At 38.0% G+C, this 25,324-nt stretch overlaps 1 protein-coding gene across 2 annotated transcripts in view; it reads right to left on the bottom strand.

Annotated features, from left to right (window-relative positions):
• Positions 1-21,044, bottom strand: part of smad1 (SMAD family member 1) — a 34,011-nt gene extending 12,967 nt beyond the window's left edge. Inside the window, exons 1-2 of one of the 2 annotated variants that reach the window (XM_053502464.1) lie at positions 20,979-21,044; positions 424-968 (exon numbers count right to left, since the gene is read on the bottom strand). In XM_053502464.1, coding sequence (XP_053358439.1) covers positions 424-823 — 400 coding nt within the window. In that variant the 5' untranslated portion in view covers positions 824-968; positions 20,979-21,044. Of the gene's footprint in view, positions 1-423; positions 969-1,108; positions 1,374-20,978 lie in introns of those variants that run through there. The other variant, XM_053502462.1, reaches the window with a different exon arrangement.
• Between the last annotated feature and the right edge of the window lie 4,280 nt (positions 21,045-25,324).

The following is a 25,324-nucleotide window of genomic DNA, read 5'->3' as shown; positions in this document are numbered from 1 at the left end:
GGGTGGGGGTATGTTATGCCTGTGTGTGTGTTTCAAGTCGCCTCGTTTCCTTGGAGCAGGAACGGAGGACAGGTTTTGCTTTGCCAAACCACACACACACACACGGTACAAAAAACTTTAGATTACCAATGTAGATAGTTTTTATCCTGTAGTATAAATGATAACGGAAAGGCCAAGCAGCTGGTCGGGGAGAGGAGGATGTGGGAGAGGAACGAAGGATGAAACGTGAATAAATAACGCACACTCTTCAACTAAATCATCTAGATCTTCGACAGATCATGAACTACGTCCTTATGACGTGTTTAGATCAAAGAGATGTCTTTAGATGTGCCTGCTTAACTTTTAAAATGTCTTTCGTTATAGTCATAGAACGTAAAAATGACAGTAAAGCTAATGTGTGCCGCGACGCTCGCTAGCTCTCACCTGGACTGTCCACCCTCTTGTAGTGGTACGGGTTGATGCACACGTCCTTCTGCTTGGATCCGAACGGAAACTGGCAGCACTCGAGCGCCTTGAGCTCGTGGTGCGACTGCAGGTCAGGCCAGCGCCACACGCGGCAGTAGATGACGTGCGGCAGGCCTTTGCGATGCGACACTTGCAGCCGTCCGTCCAGCGAGCGCGGGATGGTCACACAGCTGCTGGGCTGGCCGGGGCAGCTGAGCGCGCGTTCCAGCTCCTCCATGGCGCCCTTTTTCTTCTTCAGCTTCTTGACCAGCGCGTCCACAGCCTTCTCGGCCCACTTCTCCTCCTCGTCGCCCTGCTTCCAGCCCAGGAGGCGCTTGACCGCCGGGCTGGTGAAGGAAAACAGTGACGTGACGTTCATCCTCACGCTAAACGTCCTGTGTCCCGTCTGGTTTGCAAAATGCTGAACGTCAGAAAGTTCTCACACAAAAAAAAACAACACAAGCAGCGACAGCAGCAGCAGAGCAGGAAACGGTGCCAACAACACACACGGATATCCAGCTGACCTGCAAAGAGAAAGAGATTTGCTCGTTATAACACTCCTGTGAGAAATTCTCCCCCACGGGGGACCTTTAACACAATGCGAAAAAGCAACTGGCTGCACATCCGTGTCATTACAGAGTGACATCACTACCACACGAATCACCGTTTCTGGGAATCAAGAGCCACAATGCGCGGCTTTTCCAGTACGTCCAGTCAACACCGCGTTCTCTAAATGGTTTCCGGTACGGCCGAGCGTTCGCACAGTGATCTCGGATGACACCGGTGGCACATATCCGTCGATGTGATGCCGCGCGGCTTTGAATATCCTCCTGAGTCACTGCTGGCTTCGTCTCTAGAGTTACACAGCTATACGTCAAAGACGTCGCATTTATTTTCCTGCATCCTCACACAGGCTAGCAAAGACAACGGCGCATCTAACACATTTAAGAGCCTCTGCTTCCCTTGACATCATCGAGACAGGAAACGCTACTTGGATGAGGATGAAAGTGGCTATTCAGCGAGATCCCAAGACGGCAATTCAGCAGCCGGAGAATGGTAGAGAAAGCAAGAGTTCGTGCTTCTTTTGAAATTACTCAGACCAGACGCTTAAAGCTTCAGCGCTTATTCCGGGGGAAGGATGGGAGAGAGTTCAAATAGAGAGCAGTGAGGAACCAATCACTGCGTTTTCCTATATTAGCAGATGCACAGAGCGAGCTCTTGCATGAGTGAATCGAATCGAATTGACTCGACTGCATGAAAGTGAACCAAGACATTTATGAGTTTTAGGTGGATGCTAACAAACACTAAACACTATGGTGATGGGAATCACCAGGGACCGGCCAATACGGTATCATCACGCGCCAATTCTATTTCTATTGCGATTCTTTAATCATCACAATTTTATAAATATCCCAATACGAGATATACATGGGGCGGTGGTGGCTCAGTGTGTTGAGGCACAGAGTTACTGACTGGTCGGCGGTTCGAGCCCCAGCTACGCCAGGTTGCTGCTGTCGGGCCCTTGAGCGAGGCCCTTAACCCTGTCTGCTTCAGGAGCGCTGTATAACAGCCGACCCTGCGCTCTGACCCCAGTCTACTAACAAAAAGCTTGGATATGTAAAGAATAAAGAATTTCACCAGGGACCACCGATACAATATCATCATGCTACCCAGATGCCGATTCTATTTGTATTGCGATTCTGTAAATACCTCAATTTTAGAAATAGCTCCATTTGAGATTTATACAGGGATGGGAATCACCAGGGACCATTTGATACGATATGAGCATGATACTTAGGTGCCGATTCTATATGAATTGCAATCCTTTAATTATCGGTATTTTATGAAATGTCCCGATTAGAGATATAGATATGTAGGGATGGGAATCACCAGGGACCACCCGATACCATATCATCACGATACCTAGATGTCGATTGATTCGTATTGCGATTGTGTAAGTATCACAATGTTATAAATATCCTAATTCAATATTACATTTGTGTTACAAACTAAACAAACAAATTTTACCACACAGAATGTGCCAAAGTGTGAAGTTTACATGCAGGATTATGGTGGAACTGCAACATTTTACGCATTTAAATGCAAACCAATATAACTTTAAAAATATAGATTTTGGGGCCTCCGAGTGGCGCAGTGGTAAAGTGCTCGCCCTATCATCGGGGGATCGCTGGTTTGATCCCGGGTGATGCTGTTACCTCTCACAGCCGGAGGTCTAGAGAGAGCTGATTGGCCGAGCTCTCTCAGGGGGAGGGATGAGAGGTACTTGCACTCCCACATTAATCACGGCTCCACAGCCAATCAGGGGCGTCTGTGACCTCGCTCACGCGGAAGGAGCGCCTAGCGCTTTTCTTCCGAGGGTGTTACTCCGCCCCTAGTAGTGCGTAAGCAAGCAGTTCGAAAAGATGCGGTCGGCTGACGTCACGTGGTTCGGAGGAAACGCGTGATAGTCTTCAGCCCTCCCGGCTGAATGGTAGTAGTAGCCTTAATGTGTAACGACTAAAATAGGGAGAAAAATCGGGAAAAAATCCCAAAAAATAATAAAATATATAGATTTTGGAGTCATTGTGGTGTACTGAATTGTCTTGAAAAAAATAATTGCGATACATATTTATTAGATTTGGTTTAATTACGGGGTTGGGTTTCCAGGCCGATGACCGACTGTATCCGAACACTTGGGAATAAAGGAAATTTCTCAAGGATCCAACAGTGGCAGCCAGTCGGCGTCGGGGCTCGAACTAGCAACCTGCTGATAAGCAGTCCAACACCTTAAACCCTTAACAACCTAAACCATGAGCTACTGTTTTATCCACCTCACATGCAAAGAAATACTGTATAAATATAATTATAAAAATAATTGATCATAAAAACATTTATTTTGGAGTCAGTTTCACGATACTCGAATTGCCACACACAAAACACACACACAAAAAAATTGCGATACATCTCCGATCATCTCTACTACTACACACTTGATTTTTTTTTTTTACGTTGTGAAATCAATCAAAGGAGGAAAACCAATCAAACACAAAAGGATTAAATTGACTATAAATCAAAACTGACACACACACTATTACGTATAAAAGCAGAATGAAAGAAGGTCAAACTAAAGATTAAACCTCATTGTGTTGTCATGATCCTGACCAATCCCAGATGCTACAGGTAAGCATTTCTGTCCGGATGAATCACGACCCTGACATGATTTCACATGTTTTCAAACAATGCACGACCAGTCAGAAACCAGGAGAAGCTCATATCTTTTTTTTTTTTGATAAAGTCTAGCAAAGCATATCACAAATGTTTTTGTTTTTTTGAATCCGTGTTGTGCATCTGTATTGTACATTCCATTGTGCAGAAAAATAAACCATTAAAATATGTCACTTTGACCTGAGGGTGAGAAACAAACACTGGCTACATGACTGTTCACACTGAAGGCTACCCACACACACACACACACACACACACACACGGTTGTTTAAGTGCACTGTTGCAATGGACAACATTAAACACATCATGAACAGGTTCACAGATTCATAAGGCTGATTACTGACTGTGAGACAGCAATGTCGTAAGAATGTGTGATATTAGTTGTCATACAATACTGCGCAAAAGTCTTGACACCCTGTCAGTTCTTTATATTTTCTTCCTTAGCCTGAGACGTCCTAAAACTGTCTTGATCTGCGAGAGGGGAAATGAGGTTGCTGCTGAGGTTGGCACATAAACAACCGTTTTTATTTTATTGCATCTTAAATTACTTTGCAGCCTGTCACAGGAATTTTTTTTTCCCAATTTGTTTGAGTTAATCTACATCATTCAATTTAACTATAAAGAAATGTTAGATAAAAACTTTTGCACAGTACTGTACTTCAGATCATGCAACTATTTGGATGTTATATTATTCACAAAAGTGATCTCTGAACAAATTAAAGAGATGGATGTGCCTTCACAATAAACTCATTACACCATTACAACTTCCATGCTTAAATGTAGAAAAGTGCAAATATATATATATATATATTTAAGCATGAAATCAAATTTAAAAAAAAAAAAGAAAAAAAAAGCACAATTTATCAAATGAAAAAAATTTCACTCCTTTTCTAAACGTGCCGTTTTGTTGTCTATGGAAACAAGCTATGGCTGAGCCACGCCCACCAGAGAACAGCAAAGCCAATCAGCAAGCAGAGGAGGATATCCCCTTATATGAGGTCACAATAGAGAAAAAAATTTAATTAGCCTGTTTAAGTTCTGGCCAATCCAGAAATAGAAAAAAAGATAAAAAGCTAAGTTTTTAAACACACAATCTGGAAACCCATTAAAAAGTCTAGAAATGACTTAAAAGTGAATTTTACATTTCATCTCCCCTTTAATGTTACTGCTGATCAGTGACTCGCTCTCCATAGCTCTAGATACGTTTTTAAATTCTGCATTCTCTACTGCCGAATAGGAAATTTCCAAAACCCTCATACTGGATTTAAATCAGCATAGAATTCAGCACACACACGCATCATATTAACCCTGATGTCTACATGTGGTTCGAGGATTATGGACATCATCATTTAAAAACTGCATTTTGTATTTACCCGGGTTACAAAATTTGAAATTTGTTTGATGATCTCAATCATTTAAGTGAAACAAATATGCAATAAATAAAAAATTATAATAATAAAACCTCAAAGGTGGCAAATACTATTTCACGACACACAGCATATTATCGTAACATTTCAAGGAGCTATAATATACGGAGCTTTTTCTATTCATTTAATCTCAGCTCGATCGCAGGTTTAGACGGCACGTGCTTCCACATCCAAGCTCATCGTGCTCCTTGTGTGTTAAAACATGAAAGGAGAGCATGATTTGTACATCACACATTACGGTGAAAGAAGTAAGCACTGCGGGGAAACTTTGGACATCAATGGTGTGTAGTGTACGCTTGTCCTAAAAAACCTTATGGCCGTGAGCAGCCTGTGGAACTCATTTATCTGTAAACAAGAGGCTTTTAAATCCATTTCAGTTTTTTTCTTAAAAAAGAGAGAGAGAAAGAGAGAGAGAGAGAGAGAGGGGGAAAAAAAGAAAAAAAGTTTTTTCTTGTATATTATGTCAGGATATGTTTGTCTACAAATTGCCCTGCTGTCAGGATACCACATGTTACGAATCATGAGACCAACTGATATACATCATGAAGTTTTTGTATCACAATATATATTGAATGTGAACGCTTCTAATATATATGTAATTGTTCTGCATTTTTTTTTTGGTGTTGGCTCGCGATAAATTAAAACATCTAGCACTTCTGTGTGTTATGTCTTTATCCTGAAAAAAATGACCAGTAACTTTTTTTAAAAAAATTCAAATTTTCAACTTCAAAAGAATTTAAATTTGTTCAAACAGGGAACACACTGTATACCAGGTTGTTTTTACTGGTCATTTTACAAAAATGTTCAATCTTTCCAGATGAATACGTGCGCGCACACACACACACACACACACACACACACACACACACAGTAAAAATGACTAACGTGACAGATGTGGAACAGACTAAAACTCACAGTGACGTTCTGGTCATTCATATCTACACTAATGCGCGACGTCTTTATCACATCCAAGTAACTGCTGTAGATCCTGAATGTCTTCACAAATACAAAGGTTTCCACATGTAAAAAATGTGTCTTTTACGTAATATGCTTTTTTTCAGAGATTCTCCTATAATATCTTTATTAAAAATTTTTTTTTGCTGGAATACTAATGTTTGGAAACCAGATTAAAGAAAAATGTGCGTGGACAAAATGTGTGTAAAGGACAAAAAAAAAAATCACGTCCTTTACATACATACATAAATGAGTGGTAAATTTTACATTTGGAAACTATAAATCAATCTCATTATTTATTTCCCTTTTTTTTTTTTTTTTAATAAAAAATCAACCTTTTGTTACGGAGGTTTGGGATACATTCAGTGGTATATCAGGTGTTGTTCAGGATTAAACAGTTGCATTATTCATAATGTCAATGCAAAGTGTTCAGGACAGACTAATGAGTCAGTGTATTTGTGTGTGTGAGTGCACGAGGGAAGAGAGAGAGCGACAGATGGAGGGAGATACTGTCCTTGTGTATTACTAGATTAAAAGTCAGAGAGACACACACTATTCTCTGTTGTGCATAAAAGCCAAACATCAAGGCCCTACTCCTACTTATTTGTTGTTTTCATGATTTCTTCCACTCGTTTTTTTTTCCCCCTCCCTTTCTCTCCGAGAGCAAAAAACCAGCCTGAGCCAAATCCCCGCTCGCTTTTCTCTCCGAGGCCGGGATCGCAGCTCTGGGAGCCCTTCAATGGAAACAGGTGCTGTTTACAGCGATTGTGGAGAGCACCATGACAGGAAAGCTAAAAAGTTCCTCCTATATTTAGAGCCGCGGAGTTGCCAAGAGCTAATTTAAAAGCTCGGGAACTCGCGCTGTTGTCGGGGAGGAGCGGAGCAGAGTGGGAAGCACGTCCATCACAGCCAAGAGCAACAAAGCGAGCGTCTCCAAGTGCTCAGCTCTCACACGGTTACGGCCTTCTGGTTAATCAGAGTCTGAGATCAAATGACCGACTTTACGGTACGGCGTTCAGTCACACTAAGAGCTTTCTATTTCTGTTTCTTATGAGTGCATTCTGGCAGGAGATTCACTGACATAATCCGGCACGCACGCCAACGTCGTCAGGTTTAAGGTGAAAAAGCGATGGTTAAAGTTCTCTTTTAACGGGAAAGATGCTGTAAGCTTGTAGTTTTGTACTGATGGAATGAATCAGATTAAAACGAGTCTCCGTTAACCATCACGTGCCCAGTTTCCTGTCGATTCGGAATAGAAAAACAGGTATGCGAATGTATACAGCGGTACCTCGGCATACGAATTGAATCCGTCCTGAAGGCGAGTTCTTAAAGTGAAAATTCGTATTGTGAAACGCATTTTCCCAAAGGAAATAATGTAAATCCAGATAATCCGTTCCAGCCACCCAAAAATAACCAATATTACCAATAATTTCCAACACTATAATCATATTTTTTAATATAAAAATAATCAAAACATTTCGAAAAGACACGTAAATTAAGTCAAATATAAAATAAATAGACATTAAACCTCAATTAACCTCAATTTATGATTTCTCTTGGCACCGGCTGCTTTAAAAACCAGACTGAAAGAGGCTCCCTTTTCTCCTTGCTACCGACCTTGCTATTATTCTTGAGACCCATGGTGCTATGTCTTCATTAAGTCTTGCACAAAATGCAAAAAAAAAAAGAAAAAATGTAAACACGCTTTGCGGCCACTGACGCAAAACATGTACGCGCGGCTTAATGCTTTGTATTCCGAGGCAAATTTCTTGCTAAATTTCAGTTTTAGGGCGGAACGTTCATACACTGATGTTCCACTGTAATTTGCTGAACAAGAAAAAAATATTTCCAACGGTTTCATTAACACACAAACACACGAAATAAAAATGAATAAACAAGTGAGAAACAGTGTTCAAAGGCTGTGCTATGACCTCCTTGCTTTGATCCGATATAAGAGTGGTACCAGTAATTCTCCCTCTCCCATCTGAACTGAGATGATAATATTTTTCCATATCACTGCTGAATTCTGGATTCTGATGAACGTTGAGTCAGTTTCAGCAGTGCCCACATGAAGTTCTGGCGAAAAGGTTTGTATTAATGCACTCGATCTAATCTGATATTGTTTCTATTGTAACAGCTTACACACAGACTCCAGGTAAATGGATTATAAACCGTCGATATGGTAAAGAGATGCCAAGTTGACGTTTACGGAAGGGGTCTCCAGTGTTCCTGCTTAGTAGCAGTCATACAGGAAATGTTGTTTTTCAACACAGGACACGGGGATCTAAACAAAATTATGAAAAAATAATAATAAAAAATGACATTGCAATTATTTTTAAATCGCAATTACTACTTAAACTGCGACATGTTACTATTACATGTACCATTTTGTATTCATAGTCTAGAAATTTATAAGACTAACAGCAAATTACAGATTACAAATTATCTCACTAAGAGGATGTTCGCCAATATTTATTTATTACCCCAAAAGTATTTTTTTTTAAATGTAACAAATACTTAAATTCTTGACAAACGTAATAGATTATGATTAAATATTTGCATTTGTGATTTTTATGCTATTGATTGTGCAGCAATATTTATTGATGAAAATGTCTTAGCGAATGTAAAATGCTGTGGTGTAAGGGGTTAGCACAAATTAGCACTCAGGCATGAGCTGTAGTAGGAAAATAATCAACTTCAGTGTTATAAAAATGACTTTGCTTTATGTCAAGTCACCTCACACAACCCATTTGTTCATTATATTCCTATAACAGCATGCCCTGATGTTTTATCCCTTACCTACATGTACAGAATTTAATAAAAACTTATTAAGCATGAAGAAAAAACATATGCTCTAATCTATATAAAAAAAAAAATGTTTTAAGGGTATGCAACTTTTTGCACTAGGCTATATATATATCATGATAATGTATAGAATTCTGTATATATTTTATAATTTTAGGGTAGAATGTATAAAGTAACGGAAGTTGCATTAAAAGTTTTCATAGATTATTAAAAAAAATTTGGGTGTGATGTGCAAATTTGATCATTTCAGTGCAAAAAATTTAAAACTTATTCATCTGTATTATTCGTATAGTGTAAGCGTAATAGTGTATAGTGTAATACTATGAAAAGTTTATTCCATTTGTGAATTTGTAAAGCAACGTTCGTCTGAGATCAATAAAGTTCTTTGAATCTTGATTAAAGATGGTTTAAAAAAAGAAAAAACAATAATAGATTTGTGGCATGTCAAGTAATATCACATAATGAATAGGATGTTCGCTGGGAATTGAACTTTAGCCTAGATAACTGAAGTCTAGTCACTGAATAAAATTCTGGTGGAGCTTAAAACGTGGGCGAAGAAAAGTCTGGTTTTCCCCTTCTGATTCACTTCGGCGAGTTAAAAGGCACATCCCACACCAAAAACAACAACAACAACAAAAATGAGGTTGGAACTGCATTTTTTCTGGTTAAATTTTATGATCTGGTTTTATTTTGGAATTAGAAAGTCTAAATCAAAACAAGTTAAAACGGAAATGTTTAACTTCATGTCCTAATTAGAAACAATCCCTACAGTAGCTCTTACAGGCCAGATCAACCTGAAATAATAAAAATGGAGGAAAACCTATAAATCTATTTGGTTTCCAAAATTCCCAGAGTTTGGTAGAGAACACACCTGAATAAACATGACCGCAAAGACCAATGAACTCCCAGAACACTCATTTTGCATAGAGGAGGCTGTCCATCAAAAGTCAGAGACTGGAAAGGGACAACTAGACAAAGAAGAGACGACTAGACAAAGAAGCGACGCAAACACTAAGGGTAACTCTGAAGCAGGTAAAGAGATCCACAGTTCTTAAAAGAAGCTGTTTACAGGAAAACTCAAGCCTGGACAAACCACAAAGCTCGACTAAAAGAGTAGAAAAGGCGAGGGGGCATGATGGACTATCAGCAAACATGGGGAAACACATTCTGATCTTGGCACAAAGGGCTATGGTTGGCAAAAACTAAAAACAATCCCTATGGTGAAGCATGGTGGTGGTAGCATTATGCTTTGGGCATGGACATTGAAAACAAGGCTGAATACCCGACCACCGCGCCACTACCTCAAGCACCCCTGTGCCCCCTCCCGTCAACTTGTCCTTAACTTTTTTCTTCCAATAAAGGATTTAAGCTTATATTCAAAACAGAATTAAGGAGATCTCCTTTAACAACTTCATGAGTGTCATACTGCTTTTACATAACAGTTCCATTTCCAAGCAACAAGCACTTTCTTCTCTTCCCACCCTACCAAACCACCCGTTTGTTCATTAAGTTTAACGTTATGTCGTTTGCGAACTCAACAATTGTCCGTAGTCCAGCTAGCACACACTGAATGAATGGAAGTTTGACATCCTATTATTCAAGAAATTAAGTTTCAATGCGGAGTGAGTCCGAGTGGGGTCATGCCAGGATGTCCCCACTCATGGAACGTCCTTGCCTTGTCCAATTTCAATAACAAATTCATAAATCATTCGACAACAGTCTGCCACTGTTGTATTAAAGAAAAAAACGAGCATGCATCAAAACAAAGGCTGTTTTTGGTTAAATTCGAACAGTTCCAATGTCCCTGACTGTGGGGACGAAGGGCCAAGACAACTCTGGATTCTTAAAGGAAAGACTTTTCCAGTTTCCCAAAGACTAAAGACCAGGACAATGGTTCCTCTTCCAGTTACCCTAAACATACTCGGAAAGCTACTTATAATGATTTAAAGCCAAAAACAAAACCATTTTCGGATCAAAACCCAGACCACAATCTGATCTGAAAATTGCGTTCTTCACAGCCCACGTATATTTATTTTTTCATGGTCCAAAAGTGTAAAGCTGACAAAAACCTATCACACAAGACTGCTTTACGTCCTCACAGGTGCTACTCAGTCCTTTTATTTCTATCCAAATTGCCAATGTCTGTGTTTTTCTTCCTCCACCCCTGAGAAACTTCCAGCCCAAATTACCTCTTGACTCCTGGGGGGTCTGATAGTTTTAGTTAGTGCTGTGTCATTTTACTTCTTGTGCTTTTACGCTTTCTACATCGGGAGATGAACTCCACTGCAGGCGGCCCTCGACCTCGAGGCCACGTGGTCACAGACACCTGAATAAACTGAACTTAAACGGGAAGCACAGATGTCTCAGGTAGAGGACAGACTGACGTACATCTTCAGTTACATCTTCAGCTAGAACGCAGGCTTTCGCTTTATTAATAATAAGGGAGTAATATTTAAAGTCAGGCACCAATGAGGATTCAAATTCTTATATTAAAAGTTTTTAATGTACATATTTACTGGCTTCGAACTTTCATCCAAACATACATTATTATTATTATTATTTCTTTAAATTACAAGTTTTTTAATAAACATAAACTGTTATTAATTTCCTGTAATTCCACTGGTTAGACACATTTATTTATGTGTATAATTGGAAAGTTTCAGTTTACAACATTGTGTTGATTTCTCATCTAGAAGAGCTACAGCCACGTACTGGTTCATACATTTTAAATACGCTGGCTTAAAGTGAGTCATCATACACCATCATGCGTCATAAAGAATTTGATCTTCACCGCAATGCAGGATGTGTGTCAACGAGAGCGTCTGCAAAATATCAAAATAGAAACAAACAGGAACTTGTTATAGATGTGAAAATATTAAGAGATGGGGGAAACTTTGATTTAGACATGGATTTTATGTTTACATTTAAGGTGGAAAAATTGCACTCTGAACTATTCACATTCCAGCAGGCAGCACAGTATTCTGTGTGGTAGCTGCAAATTGTTTTTTAGGTTTCAAAACAAAATCCGGAAAAAAAAAAAAATAAAAAAATAATAATAAGAATAAGAATAATAACGAATCAGAATCTTTATGAAATCATGATACTTAAAGAATCGCAATACAAACTGAATGGTGTTGGAATGATATTATATCGGGTGACCCCTGGTAATAAAATTTGAAATTCAATTGTTTTGAAAAATCTATATTCTGATACATTTGATCTGCAAAGTCCTGACTACTGTTAACTCAGCTTGTTAAAATACAGAAAAATAAATTATTCTATTACTGTGTGAATTGTTTGGAAAATATGTCTTTTTCTATTTCTATGCATATCTAATCCATCTAAAAAATATAATATAAATGAGCTATTCTAAATCATTTTCCTTCTTTGCAATTAAAAAAAAAGTTTAAATATTTTTATGCAGGTAAATTAACTAAAAAATATCATTAAACTCAGGGGGTTTTATTGAACAATACATCTTATCTATATTATTTCACTTTCAAATCATGTTTTGCAGAAACTCTACCTGGGTTGAAATAAATTTCTTTTGTCGAAAAACATATTAAGGTATATAAAAATATACAAAAAGCCAAAAAGGTCCATTATGATTTGAACAGGCACATTTTCCAGGCTCGAGATTCCCCTCTGCAGTGAAACCAGACATCTCTGTGAACTTCTGCCTTCCAGACTGACAGTAAGCGAAAAACTCCATCGTCAGCAAAGTTCTCATATTTGTTCCTCATATTTTCAGCGTGACTAACTGGAAAAAAAAAAAAAATTGCCCAACACCTGCACTAGCTCTGCTGTTACACCGCTGCCTGACGCACGTTTATCTAAAGCAGGCTTTCTCTCAAGGTCTAAACCCCGGTGTGGATCCGAGCAAACATCCATCCAGGTGTTACTCCGGCGAAAAACCTCACTGGCGTACGATGCAAAACTCTGAAAACACACTTTTCTAACCCAAACACGGCTCCGCGCTCTTGCAGGTGGGCCGCGTTCACGGACGCCGCGTCGGCTTTCCGCGTCCTTCACCATCTGCTTCTAGGTCACGTGACCCAGCTTAACATCCTGCCTGCATGACTGACACACGCCCGCTCCAAAACGTTTTGACCTTCTTTCAATCCGGACTTGAGGATCCATATTATCTGACCGCCGGTGTGACCGCATCCTGACTCGAGAGCTCGATACTCTAAATATTGACTCTATGCCAGTTTAGGTGAGTCGAAATATCTGTGGAGGCTTGTATAGCTTCGTATAGTAGGAGGATGAGGAGCGCCAATTTATTGGGATTTCTTTTTAAAAAACAAAAACAAAAAAACACAATCAGCAATCAGTTGAGCACAGAATATAAAGTTTGACTTTCATCCAAAATGATCATTTTATCAAACTTTTTATCAATTTTACTTACATTTAAATGTCTATTAGGATTCATTTTACAGCAGCTTTAAACAGTCATGGCTCTTTTTTTCCGCTCTTAAAGTTAAAGCATCTCGTGCTACAGAGACACCAGAGAGTCACAAAACGTCTTCTGTCCTGGAAAACTTTACAAGTCACATTGTTCAACTCCCATTTGTTCGGTCATAGCCGATTCGCACGTCATGATGGTTCACGTTCGTAATTACGAATGACATTAATCTGACTTTAACTTGGACGCGTCTGTCCCCTGAAACGATACTGAAATGATCTCGAACACTGATATATGTCTGTAGGTTCTCTCCGGTTTTGCTTGGACAGACTCGCTGCCCCAAATATCTACTAACTCTCTGCTGTCCTCCACTGCCGATGCTGATCGATGATGTCAGCGAGCGTCCTGCGTATGAATCTGTTCTCATTATATACAGTATATACCCGATCTAGGATACTGTACGAAACTGACTCAGATCCAATCTGAAAAACATCGGATTTGTATGACAAAGGGTAATAAATGTACGAATTCTTCTGAATTCTTTTAAAATGTTCGAAATCTGATTGCACTATTGCACTGCGGTGCTCTTGTAGCTACAGTCGTACTGCTGCTACCCGTCTCGTACCTCACAAATACTTGGATTTTGTTGTGTTTTGATTTGGACGTATGTTTGTTACCTTACAAATATTGGACCCTTGGGCGAATTAACAAAATTCACTTCAGCTGGATATTAATTCAGATCTAAGACATATTCACTCAATTTATTTATAGCTATTTGTTATAAGCACACCTGTACATTTATACAAAAATTTGTTTCTATATTGCACTGACTGCTGATATTTTTATACAGACTTTCTATCTTGCACTAACAATGTAAACACTTAATGAGAGAAAAGAGAAACGATATTTCGATTTCTCTGCACATATGGTGGCATTGACATATAAAAAAAACCTCAAACCTAAATTGGATTTGGTGATGTGAACGTAGCTGTACTGCCTTCATGCTGCAGTAGTACCTATATAGCCGGTATGTACCGAACCGAAACAGAACGCGAATTTCGGTGCCTCACTTTGGTGCCACTTAAAAGCCTGAACTGTCGATTAAAATATTTGTTCTCTGGGGCTATGATGACACAGTTGTAATAAGCATCAGATTTATCAACACACATGATCACTAAAAAAATTTAAATACTGCATTCATGAGGTGTCAGAAATGATGGGAAAAATTAATTATTTCCTTAATTAGGAAAATCTTGAGAACTTCGGAAAACTTTGATAATACAAATCCAAAACATTGTTGCAGTAATGTTACTGTCCATTTTATTTTTGTAGATTAAAAGTTTATCAAATTAGATCAGGAAATGAGACCATCCAAGATGCGCGTGAATGTAGCAACTAACGTTACACTTGCTCTGACGGGAGCAGGAGGTCTACCGCTATCTTAGCTTGCTAAATTAAACAACTTTAGTTTCAATGCCTAAAACTAAACTGTCGAAAGTGTGGCTATATTTCACAAGAAAGGATTCCACCACCGCGACGTGCAGCAAATGTTTTACAGCGGTTTCGTGTAAAGGGGGAAACACGTCAAATCTAATGAAACATTTGAGGGCACACGGAATAAAGCTAAAAGCAGAGGGATGCACCGCGTTTAAAAGCTTGCGAAACAGCTGGCACTATCAGTGTGGACGACCCCAGCCCCAGTCATACCAACCGTAGCAAAAAGGAGACGATTATGATGATGACAGCAGCCTTTTCGCAGGTTAGTCGTAGGATAATATAATGTTAATCGCAAACTGCAAATCTTGCGTTCATGCTAACAAATGGTCAAACGATTTGTAAAATACTAATGTAACATGGATTCTGTTTATAATTATGGCTTTCCAGCTAAAAGGTACTTATATATTCATATATACTTTAAACTTTTAATATATTGTTCAATTTTAAGCATTAAATTTTTTGTTCAATAAAAATTTATTCTTGAGTCATCCACCATCATTTTGTGTTTTTTGTAAAGTATCGGTTCAGGCACGGTTTTGGCACCGGTACCGTTTTAAAAGTATCGATTTGGCACCGGTATCAAAAAAAAAAAAAAAAACGATATTCAACCCTATGCTGCAGTCGACGTTTTACAGAAGTTCACCTGTAATACAGAAAAGGGTAACAGAACGATCGATCAATTAGTTTAATGTGGAATTCCTGTTGGAAACTCGTGTTCCCGAGTCGCAAAAATATGATAACAATATGACGAGTCAACGGAAAACTAAAATCACTTACATAAAAAAAAAAAAAAAAAATTAACATCACTTGATAGGTAGGTTTTACGTTGTGAAAACACATTTAAGCAGCTGACTGATGTTCATCATTTGAAAAATAATGAATCAAAAATAGCCTGTATAAATAGCATCAAAATAAATAAACAGATAAATAAATAAATAATTAAGTCGCTAAACTTGGCACAGCAAGAAAAACGTGCAACAAAACCAGCCGATCAAAGAACACAGGCTTGTTAGACCCTATCGGATGCTTCCTTTCCGATCTGAAACAGACGATCGGATTTTTCCCTTTTTCCAGCCTCTGGATTTGTTTTACGGCACATTTGTCACGCAGCGCAAAGCAGCATGTGCAGTGTTGCCAGATTGTGCTCTTTTCTGGTAATTGGGCTACGTTTTATCATCGTGGGCTGACAACAAAAAAGTGACTTGGGCTGGTAATAAATTATTAGTTTAACTTTACTGAAAGAACGTCTTTGCATATATATTTTTACACACATATACAGCATAAGTTCTAACTATTACATCGTTATTTGGGGTGTTTTTTTTTTTTAAGGCCTAGGATATATTTTGGGTGTGGGATCTGGCAACCCTTCTGAGCCAAAAAGAGAGTTTTACAGCTCAGAAATGAGGCCCAAATAGAGCACTACACTGCTGGAGTACAACTGTTATGTCACATTTTAGTATGTTTTAGTTAACGACTGCAATTAATAGATGGTTTACAAGCGTGCCAAATGTGCCAAGTGTATGTATATAATGATAAAAAAGACAACACAAAAAATACAAAATTACCACATTTTTATTTTTTAGCTCATATTTCTGATTGCCTCTCTTTGTACCATTAACATTTTCCCATTAACTTTAATTTCTTTTAAATTATTTTTGTCGCTGCATGTGTTTTTCTGATGATTTATTTGTATGGAGCTCTCATGCTGTAGATTTCTTCTAGATAAGAATAAGAATAAATTATAAAAACATTCAATAAAATCCGTACAGACATTAGTTGCATTAATCCCCTCGCTGTGTCCCTGTCAGTATAAACGGCAATAATGTCTGCATTATGCAGCAGAGAGCGATCCTCTGACATTACTGGCCCGTTTTAATGCCCGTAATCCATTTAAGATGTAGTAATGCGGCGGTTTTATGGGATGAATTTTAAAAAAGAAGATAATTTATACGCATAAAGAGTGAGCCCTGACGAGAAGACAATTGATACACTGTGATATATGCGCCAGTGAGCGAGCCTCGCGTTGAAGAATTGCCCAAATGAACTGAAACGGCGATCTCGGATCCCATAAAAGCCCAATAATTGAGGCCGAAGCTCTCGGAGCCTGAGTGCACGTAAATATTAGCAGTGCGCAGAAACCCGGGCTAATGCGGCCCCCGCGGCACGCCTCCGCCGAGCCCGACCCCCTGCATCATCTCCATGTATCATTTTGCGCCGCTCCAGTGCCGTTAATCAATTTAGGAGGCAGTAATGATGCTCTCTCGGCCCTCTCCGGGGACTCGGCATTATGAAGAACGTACATTATTTATCAAAGCCTGGAACTTCCATTAGCTCCGAGCCGGGATGTACAGAAGAGGAAGGGGGGAAAAAAAGAACGAGTAAAAAAAAAAAACAGGAAAGAAGGGTGGAGGGGAAGTAAAGCGGAGATGGACAGATGGAGGAATTACATTGGCGATGGCCTACACATCTACTTCTCAGGAAATTTATTCTCATATCGGTGTGGAATGAGGAGGGCGGTGGATCGAGGAGCTCTGAGCCAGGACAGGCCTGACGAGCCGAGAACACATTGTGCCTGTGCACACATGGAGGGCAAATGTTTGGGACGGTAAATTAACACACATCACCTGTGGTATGCAGTCAGAGTGAGAGAGAGAGAGAGAGAGACGGGGTTCATACGATACAGAGGATCTTCCCAATGATTTGAAAAATCTTAAAGTGTTTTTTTCTAAACATTAATCTGATACGTCATGAAGTTTTGTTGTTGTTGTTGTGTGTGTGTGTGCATCATATCATGATATGAAATTGTCAAAACAATTTGGATTTATTGATATCGTTTCAAATTTATCAACATTTTAAACTTAAAATTAATTTTTAAATAATCTGTTAAAAACTGATAGTAAGCAACTGATTTCATATAGAATTTGTTATTATTTATATTTCTGTTTAAAAATGTTTGCTGATTATGATTTTACTATAAATACAGAAAATATATATTTAGTTGCAAACATTAAATCAAGTGTTATACAATTTTTTATTATTAATTTTTTTTATTTTTTTTATTTATATAGATATTTAAAAATGAAAAACTACTATACTGCTGGGAAACTTTAAACAAAGCTACACATCACATGTAGGAAAATCTTTACGTGCTTACTGATTAATTAAAGACTTGTTTAATTCAGTCTATTCATTATTCTTTTTTAGTTGTTAAATATAAATAACATTCCACTGAAATTATGGAAGGATTCGCAGCAAAACATTAGATAAAATTATGATTCGGAAATAAAGATAAAAAAAAGAAAAAGTATTTGTTTTAAATGGGACGTTATTACAAAAAGATCTATAAGGTCAGAAATATACGTTTAAAAACGAAATATAGATTTTAATTTTTTATTGTAATGTTGGTAATCAAAAAAAATAACAAATATAATCTAAAATGATTTTTAAAAAAAGGAACATTCAACCAAAAAAATTTAATAAAATCAGACAAAAAGATTAATATACATACTGTAGTTTTTGGGGATTCTGTTACACGATATCTCATATCCTCACATCCATGAAGCACAATATATCATGATCAAAAAGTTAATTATTGTTATAAAAGCTTTTTTTTTTTTTTTAGATGTTATTTAGACCTTGTTGGACGTTTTGACCAAGATTTTTTTTTTAAACACAAAAAACCCCACAAAATTGCTACATTATGACATAGACTAGTTCAATCTGATTATCAGTTATATTAGTACTTAGAAAACCGTATCACAGCGTTAATACATCATCATCTCAATATCACACGACGTATCAAACACTAGCCGTAGGTAGCTACAACTGACTAACAAGTTAACAAAGAGCACGAACAAAGACTCCCCTACACTCACACACAAGTGCATCACAACAGAAAAAAAAAAAGTTATGTAACAAATATATACAAGGAGTGTTCGAGTCAAACCAGGACCTCTTTTGGAAGTCAAACCAGGAACTTTTTTGTAAATGAAGGCCTTAAAGCGATTGACATTTACAGAAGAATTTAAAATTGAAACCTTAAAAAATAAATTGTCACCAACTTGCACAAGAGATGCATCTGTGTGTGTGAACTGTACACAGATCATTCAACAACACCACTTGCACGTTACAGGAACTCAGCTGGGAGTTATTGCCAGATCCTCTGTACAGTCCTGACCTCGCTCCAAGACATTTCCACATGTGTAAGTAAACTATAATGGAGTTCCTGGGAGGCCGGCGTTTTAGGCGAGAATCAGACGATGGTTACCAAGCATTAGTGAAACACTGGGATAAGTTCATTAGTGTAGAAAGGGGATTATATACAAAAATAAAGGGCATGTTTACTCTCAGAATGGTGTTCTTTATTCTGCATCAAATATATAAAGTCCCAGTTTGACTTGAACGGCCCTTGTGCATGATTCTAACCTAAAAACGTTCTCTATTTATCAGCAAGACTCACTTCCATTAGCTTGAGATAAATAATGAAACAAGGAGGTTGCGGTCATGTGATCATTAAGTATGCGTCTTAAACATTTCATGACTGTTCATTAAGTGCTCTGATCAGCCTCATGAACACTAACGTGATTAGTATTAATATCAAGCCTATTTATAATAAATAAAAGAAAGGTTTTGCCTGTACACTGGTCAGAACTTTCAATGATATCTTAATGTTATAATGTTTTATACATTGGAGGAAGAAACCAGTCTCAGAAAAATGTCTGTCTGGACGTCTGTCTGTCTGTCTGTCTGTCTGTCTGTCTAGCCAGATTTTGTCATAACATCTGTCTGGACAGAATTTTATGAAACTTTTTCAGTCCTTAGATATCTGCCTGAAGTTGAACCTTCTCGAGGTGGGCGTGGCTATACGAGTCACTCAACAGTGCCAATCAACATCGTGTATACACAGTGTGCAGAAGTCACAGAAACGACTATAATGCACCTACAAATGAAACGCCCAAATCAACAACACACACACACGACACCACGACTCATCATGGCTTACTCCAAAAAATGGTGCGTACACTATGAAAACTGAACCTTGCACCATGGTTGAGCGCCATTTCGAGGTCAAAATGTTGAGTAGAAGGGAAGTTATGAGCGGTTATGTGTCAGATGCTGATCAGCTTATTTTTAGCTTTAACCTTTCAACTATTACAACAACCTCTTCAAACCGTCAATGACAGCGCTAGTTTATTATATTTCCAGTCTATGGGATTGCACAATCATGGTGATCAGTAAGCACTTTTTTTTCCCCAAAAAAAGGATTGACAATACAAATGGAGAAGCAGCTTTATGACTTTGTGAGCTGCCACACAATCATCAAATCTCACGAGCCCTACATCCCTCCCATTCACACACAAACACACACACACACAAGCAAACTGAAATAACGCTGCTGTTTACGGGGTAAAATGGTTAATAATCACTTATAAGACACTTCTCGAGTTATAAAGAGATGAGACGGAGAACTAAAGCGGTTTAACACCAAACTGAAGCAGACTAAATCACAGACAAGGACGAATTCCTGTCCTCTGAGTAATCTGATATGTCATCTTCACTGATGTCAGGAACACGGGCTTCGGTCTGTGAGCTCCTGCATCCATGCTGCAATGATGCCTTAATCACTGACAAGTGTATAATAGGCAGAATGAAAGAAACAAACACACACACACACACACACACACACAAGAAATCAACATTCACAGCAAGTACAGGTTGGAACACAGAGCAGAAGAGACCTATAAAAAAAATTAAATAACACATTCTCATGACATGCATGCACTGAGCAAATGAAATATAAAAATTAAATACAATCAGGATTTATGGCAATGCAATAATCCTATATATATATATTTTTTTTTTTTTTTTAAGTGCACCCTCAATTCTGGCACTGCAGAGAGAACTGGACGTAAAAAGGTTTGTGCATGATGAACAATAGCCTGATTTACAGCACAACATCACATCCAACCCCATGCACATCATCCTCATCCTCATCAGTTCTCAACCTCCAACTTTTAACACTAAGAGTCCTACGAACAGACGCGCGCGCACGCTATTTCCAGCGCATTTTCCAAACACCTTGTAAAGTCTAAACATTGCAAACATGTAACATCATCCTCTAGATCCTATTCGCGCATTCGGGTTAGAAACACGCCGGAGCTTTAGCTGTTATGTTGTTTGTTTGTTTATGTTGTTTGTAAATAAAATAAAGTTGACTCTACCTCCTGCGCCTCCTCCCTCAGCACGACGCACGAGCGAGCGCGAGCGGACCGGATCTGCTTTCTCCTGGCGTCAGGGTGTCGCGAGCCGCTTCACTGCTCCGCGCGCGCGCCGCGGATCCCTGCGCGAGAGCGAGTTAGAGCCGAGAGAAGGAGGAGCAGCAGCATCGAACACACCCCTGGTGTTTAATGATACATTTAATGTTGTTTTAATTTATATACATTTAATTTAATTCATATAACTTGAAAAATATTTATAGTTATACTATATATATATATATTTTTTTTTGCATTTATGCAACTAACAACAACAACATTATTATTATTATTATTATTATTATTATTATTAATAATAGATACTTTATTCATTTCAAAGACAATTCTTACCACAAGAACAACCACAAATTAACGTGTTTAATAATAATAATAATAATAATAATAATAACAACAACAAAAACAACAACAAAAAGAAGACAAAGATTTATGATAGATAGATAGATAGATAGATTCTTTATCAATCCAATAACAAGGAAAGTAAAAAAAACAACTACAATGAACAAAATAATAATAATTATAATAATAACCATAATAATAATAGTAATAATAACAACACTAATAATAATAATAATCACAAAAAGCAGTTCAAAGTCTATTACAAGAAAATTACAAACAGTAAAATGAACATATTAAATGTTTTTAAAGAAAAAGCATTTTTATGCAAGTAAATACTTGTATAGAAATACAAGTATTTACTTGCATAAAATAAATAAATAATAGAAAATATTTTAATAATCTTTTTTAAATAATTGCATTGAAATTTAAAATTCCTACCTCATAACTAACTAACTACTATCCACCATTTAAATAGATATGGTATAATTTGTATATCTCGGGATATTTCTATACAAAAAAAGGCATGTGGGGCTTTCATAATTTATTATTTTTTTATATATATTAATGTCTAGTCTCACTACATAACAAACCAAAATCTGTGTTTAGGATCGGCATTGTAAAAATGATTATGAATCTGTTTATAATCTATGGTATGTCCTAGTGAAAGGACACTCTAGGGCTGGGTCTGTTTGGATGCTTTGTCAGGATAAATACAGTGATGCATGCTGTATGATGAACATGATCTGGAAGGTTAGTGCATTGAAAATGGAAAGACAGCAGAAGATGATCTCTCTGGTTCATTATTTATTCTGCATCGGCCAAAGTGAGAAGATGGAAAGCAGTGAGAAGACAAGTGCACGTGATAAGATGGTGATGATATTGTTGTGCAATGTATAATCTATGCGATAAATATTATATACTACCATAAGTAAAGTGGTTTTAGAAATAGTTGAAAGGTTAAAGCTAAACATAAGAATACCAGCATCTGGCACATAACTGCTCATGACTTCTCTTCTATTTAACATTTTGATTTAATTGATGGTGCAAGATTCAGTTTTCATAGTGTATGTACTATTTTTTTGCAGTAAGCCATGATAAGTCGTGCTTTGATGTGTGTGTGTGTGTATTGAGGATTGTGGTGGCTTGTCGTAATATAGTCTATAGAATATACTATAGTATAGTACTATACATACATTCAGCATATGTAGCACAAATACAAATACAACTGTACTTTAAGGTTTAATTCATTGTAAAATGTGATATAATATGTATTTGTTATAATTGTTTAAAATAATATAGTCTTGAGAAAGTTCTATAGAGTATACACGTTAATTATTATCTGTATATTCAGGATTGTGGAGGCTTGTACATGCATTACAGTCGGTGTATATAGTATATGTACTATACACACACATTTAGCATATGTACTATATATAATGACCATAAATGGATGTAAAAGCCTCCACAATCCTGAATAAAAATAATGTAATATAATAAATATAAATAAAAAGCAGTTTTATTTACAACAGTTTTATTTGTATTGGTGCTACATATGCTGACTGTATATATATATATATATATATATTTATTCAGCATATGTAGCACCAATAATACAAATAAAACTGAATTGTTATTAATATCTAATTCATTGTGGAATGCAGTGTAATATGTATTTACTGACACTGTGCTGGTATATGGTTATATATATTAGGTTTAACTTTTTTGCCTAATTTTATCAAAGGTTTATGTATTTAATCAGCTGTTTTAAAGCTTCCAAAATGAGTTCCGTGTGGAACTAGTTTCCCCCTTCCAGCGCCACCGGCGGAGGGATACAGGAGAAAGGCAGGGGGCGCTGCGCTGCGCTGCGAGGGCGGCTGACGTCACGCGATTGGCGACAGCAAGTCTGAGGCTCCGTCCAGAAGCCCGCATACTAGCGCACTAAAGAGGGTGTAAGAGTAGTAGGCAGCGCCGCCGGAGGTTCAAGCGCTGAGCGCGCGGGGACTCCGGCTTTAGCGCACTGCTTAGTATGAGAGTATGCGGGCTGGGACCAGGGCCGAGTCTGTAACGTGAATGTGAAATCTGGGAAAACACTGCGAGTTGGAACAGTGTGTGTGTGTGTGTGTGTGTGATTCATTATTCATTCTGTCTAAAGATCCACATCAGCAAAAACATTACTTTGAAATATTTGTACTTTTTTATGCAATTAAAAGAAAAAAATATACATTCACTCACTTATCGTCTACATCGCTTTATCCTTTATACAGGGTCACAGGGGTCTGGAGCCTAAGTCTCGAACTTTGGGCATGGGTACACCCTGGACAGGGTGCCAATCCATCACACACACACACACACACACACACACACTACAGGTAATTTGGAACGCCAATTAACCTTATCAGCATGTCTTTGGACTATGGAAGAAAACTGGAGTACTCGGAGGAAACCCATAAAGCACAGGGGAAACCTGCAAACTCCACACACAGACCCTGAGGCAGGAGGTGCGAAGCCACAGTGTTAACCACAATGTCCCAAATGCAGTTTAAAAATAGACATACTGTATTATTATTATTATTATTATTTTTATTTTATTATTATTACTTTCAGTTGTTTCTTATTACCCCTTGATCATTCATTTTCAAAACATTTTCTTTACCTGCTGTTAAAATACAAGCCGACTAAACAATCTAGTCAGCCTTAGATCTGAACACTCAGCTGAGAACACTCAGGTGTTTTTTTTTTTTGTTTTTTTTTAAATAATAATAATAATTGCTTTAGTACTTTATTAATCCCAAAGGGAAATTAATTTTCTGTAATTTTCAATATGTCCGTTAGGGTTACAGCACAGGGCCAGCCATGATACAACACGCCCTGAAGCAGATATAGGGTTAAGAGCCTCGCTCAAGGGCTCAACAGTGGCAACTTTGCAGTGCTTGGGCTTGAACCATTTATCCTTCCATTCGGTAACCCAGTAACCTGCAGCCTTAACCGTCTGAGCCACCACTGCACCATATAGTCCTTAACACCAAAAGGTTTTACATAAATTCATCGCCAGTAATTGTTTTATCCTGGTCAGGGTGACGGTGGACCCAGAATTTGATCTCAGATAGACTGGACAGGAAAATTTACTTTGGTCACCTTGGTGATGCTAGTGTGATGCAGGAATTCACACATGCATTCACACATGGGGCATTTTAAGCTCTTTTCAGATATACACGTCTTTTCAATGAAACATCTGAATGCGTCAGCTTAATGTCTGAATGAGAACCCTAGTCTAAACCCAAGTCTAAATGGCACAGGATTACTGTACATTGGGCATACCGATCCCCAGGAAGTGACGCCTTTAAAGTCGTAAGTTGTGCCACCAGATTGAATAGATTTTATGCAATTTTTACCGTCGTGAAATTGGGCTGGTAGTAAACATTTTGGCTATGCAACATCTCTGAAGATTTATGGTCAGCTCCTAAGTTTCATGGGTGGGATTTCAGCAATGCCTAGGTGGGATTTTCTCAGTGAAATCTGGCAACCCTAGACATTATTCAGGGGCTCCCAGTGAGACAGCAATGAAGGACTATTTTGTTGGACGTTTGAGCCAAAGCAAAGACAAAAGACCTTTCAATGTGTCTTGTCTCATACATTACTGTATGTTACTTGATGTACTGTGGAATCTTGTGAGTATGACAAATATTGCGAGCCATCCCTGATCATACCTTTAAAATACTTCCAAGAAGTCAGAAAGAATAGAAAGTTTTATAGTGTAATGCCAGGAATCTGTACACATTTATTTCTTTATAATGCGGCCCAGTGTCACCAGTTTACCATCACACCCTGGCAACACTAGTTTCGTTTTGTGCCATCTGGGATTTTTGGCCAAGCGTCAGATTTTTCAGTAATGCTAAACACGGCGGCCAAGCGTCAGACAGCTCACATTACACAGGACAGCACAGAGCCAACAATCT

Source organism: Clarias gariepinus, chromosome 8, assembly GCF_024256425.1.
Source record: "Clarias gariepinus isolate MV-2021 ecotype Netherlands chromosome 8, CGAR_prim_01v2, whole genome shotgun sequence".
Taxonomy (NCBI): Eukaryota; Metazoa; Chordata; class Actinopteri; order Siluriformes; family Clariidae; genus Clarias; species Clarias gariepinus.
The sequence above is the reverse complement of the archived record's forward strand: the minus strand, read 5'-3'. Positions and strand labels throughout refer to the sequence as shown.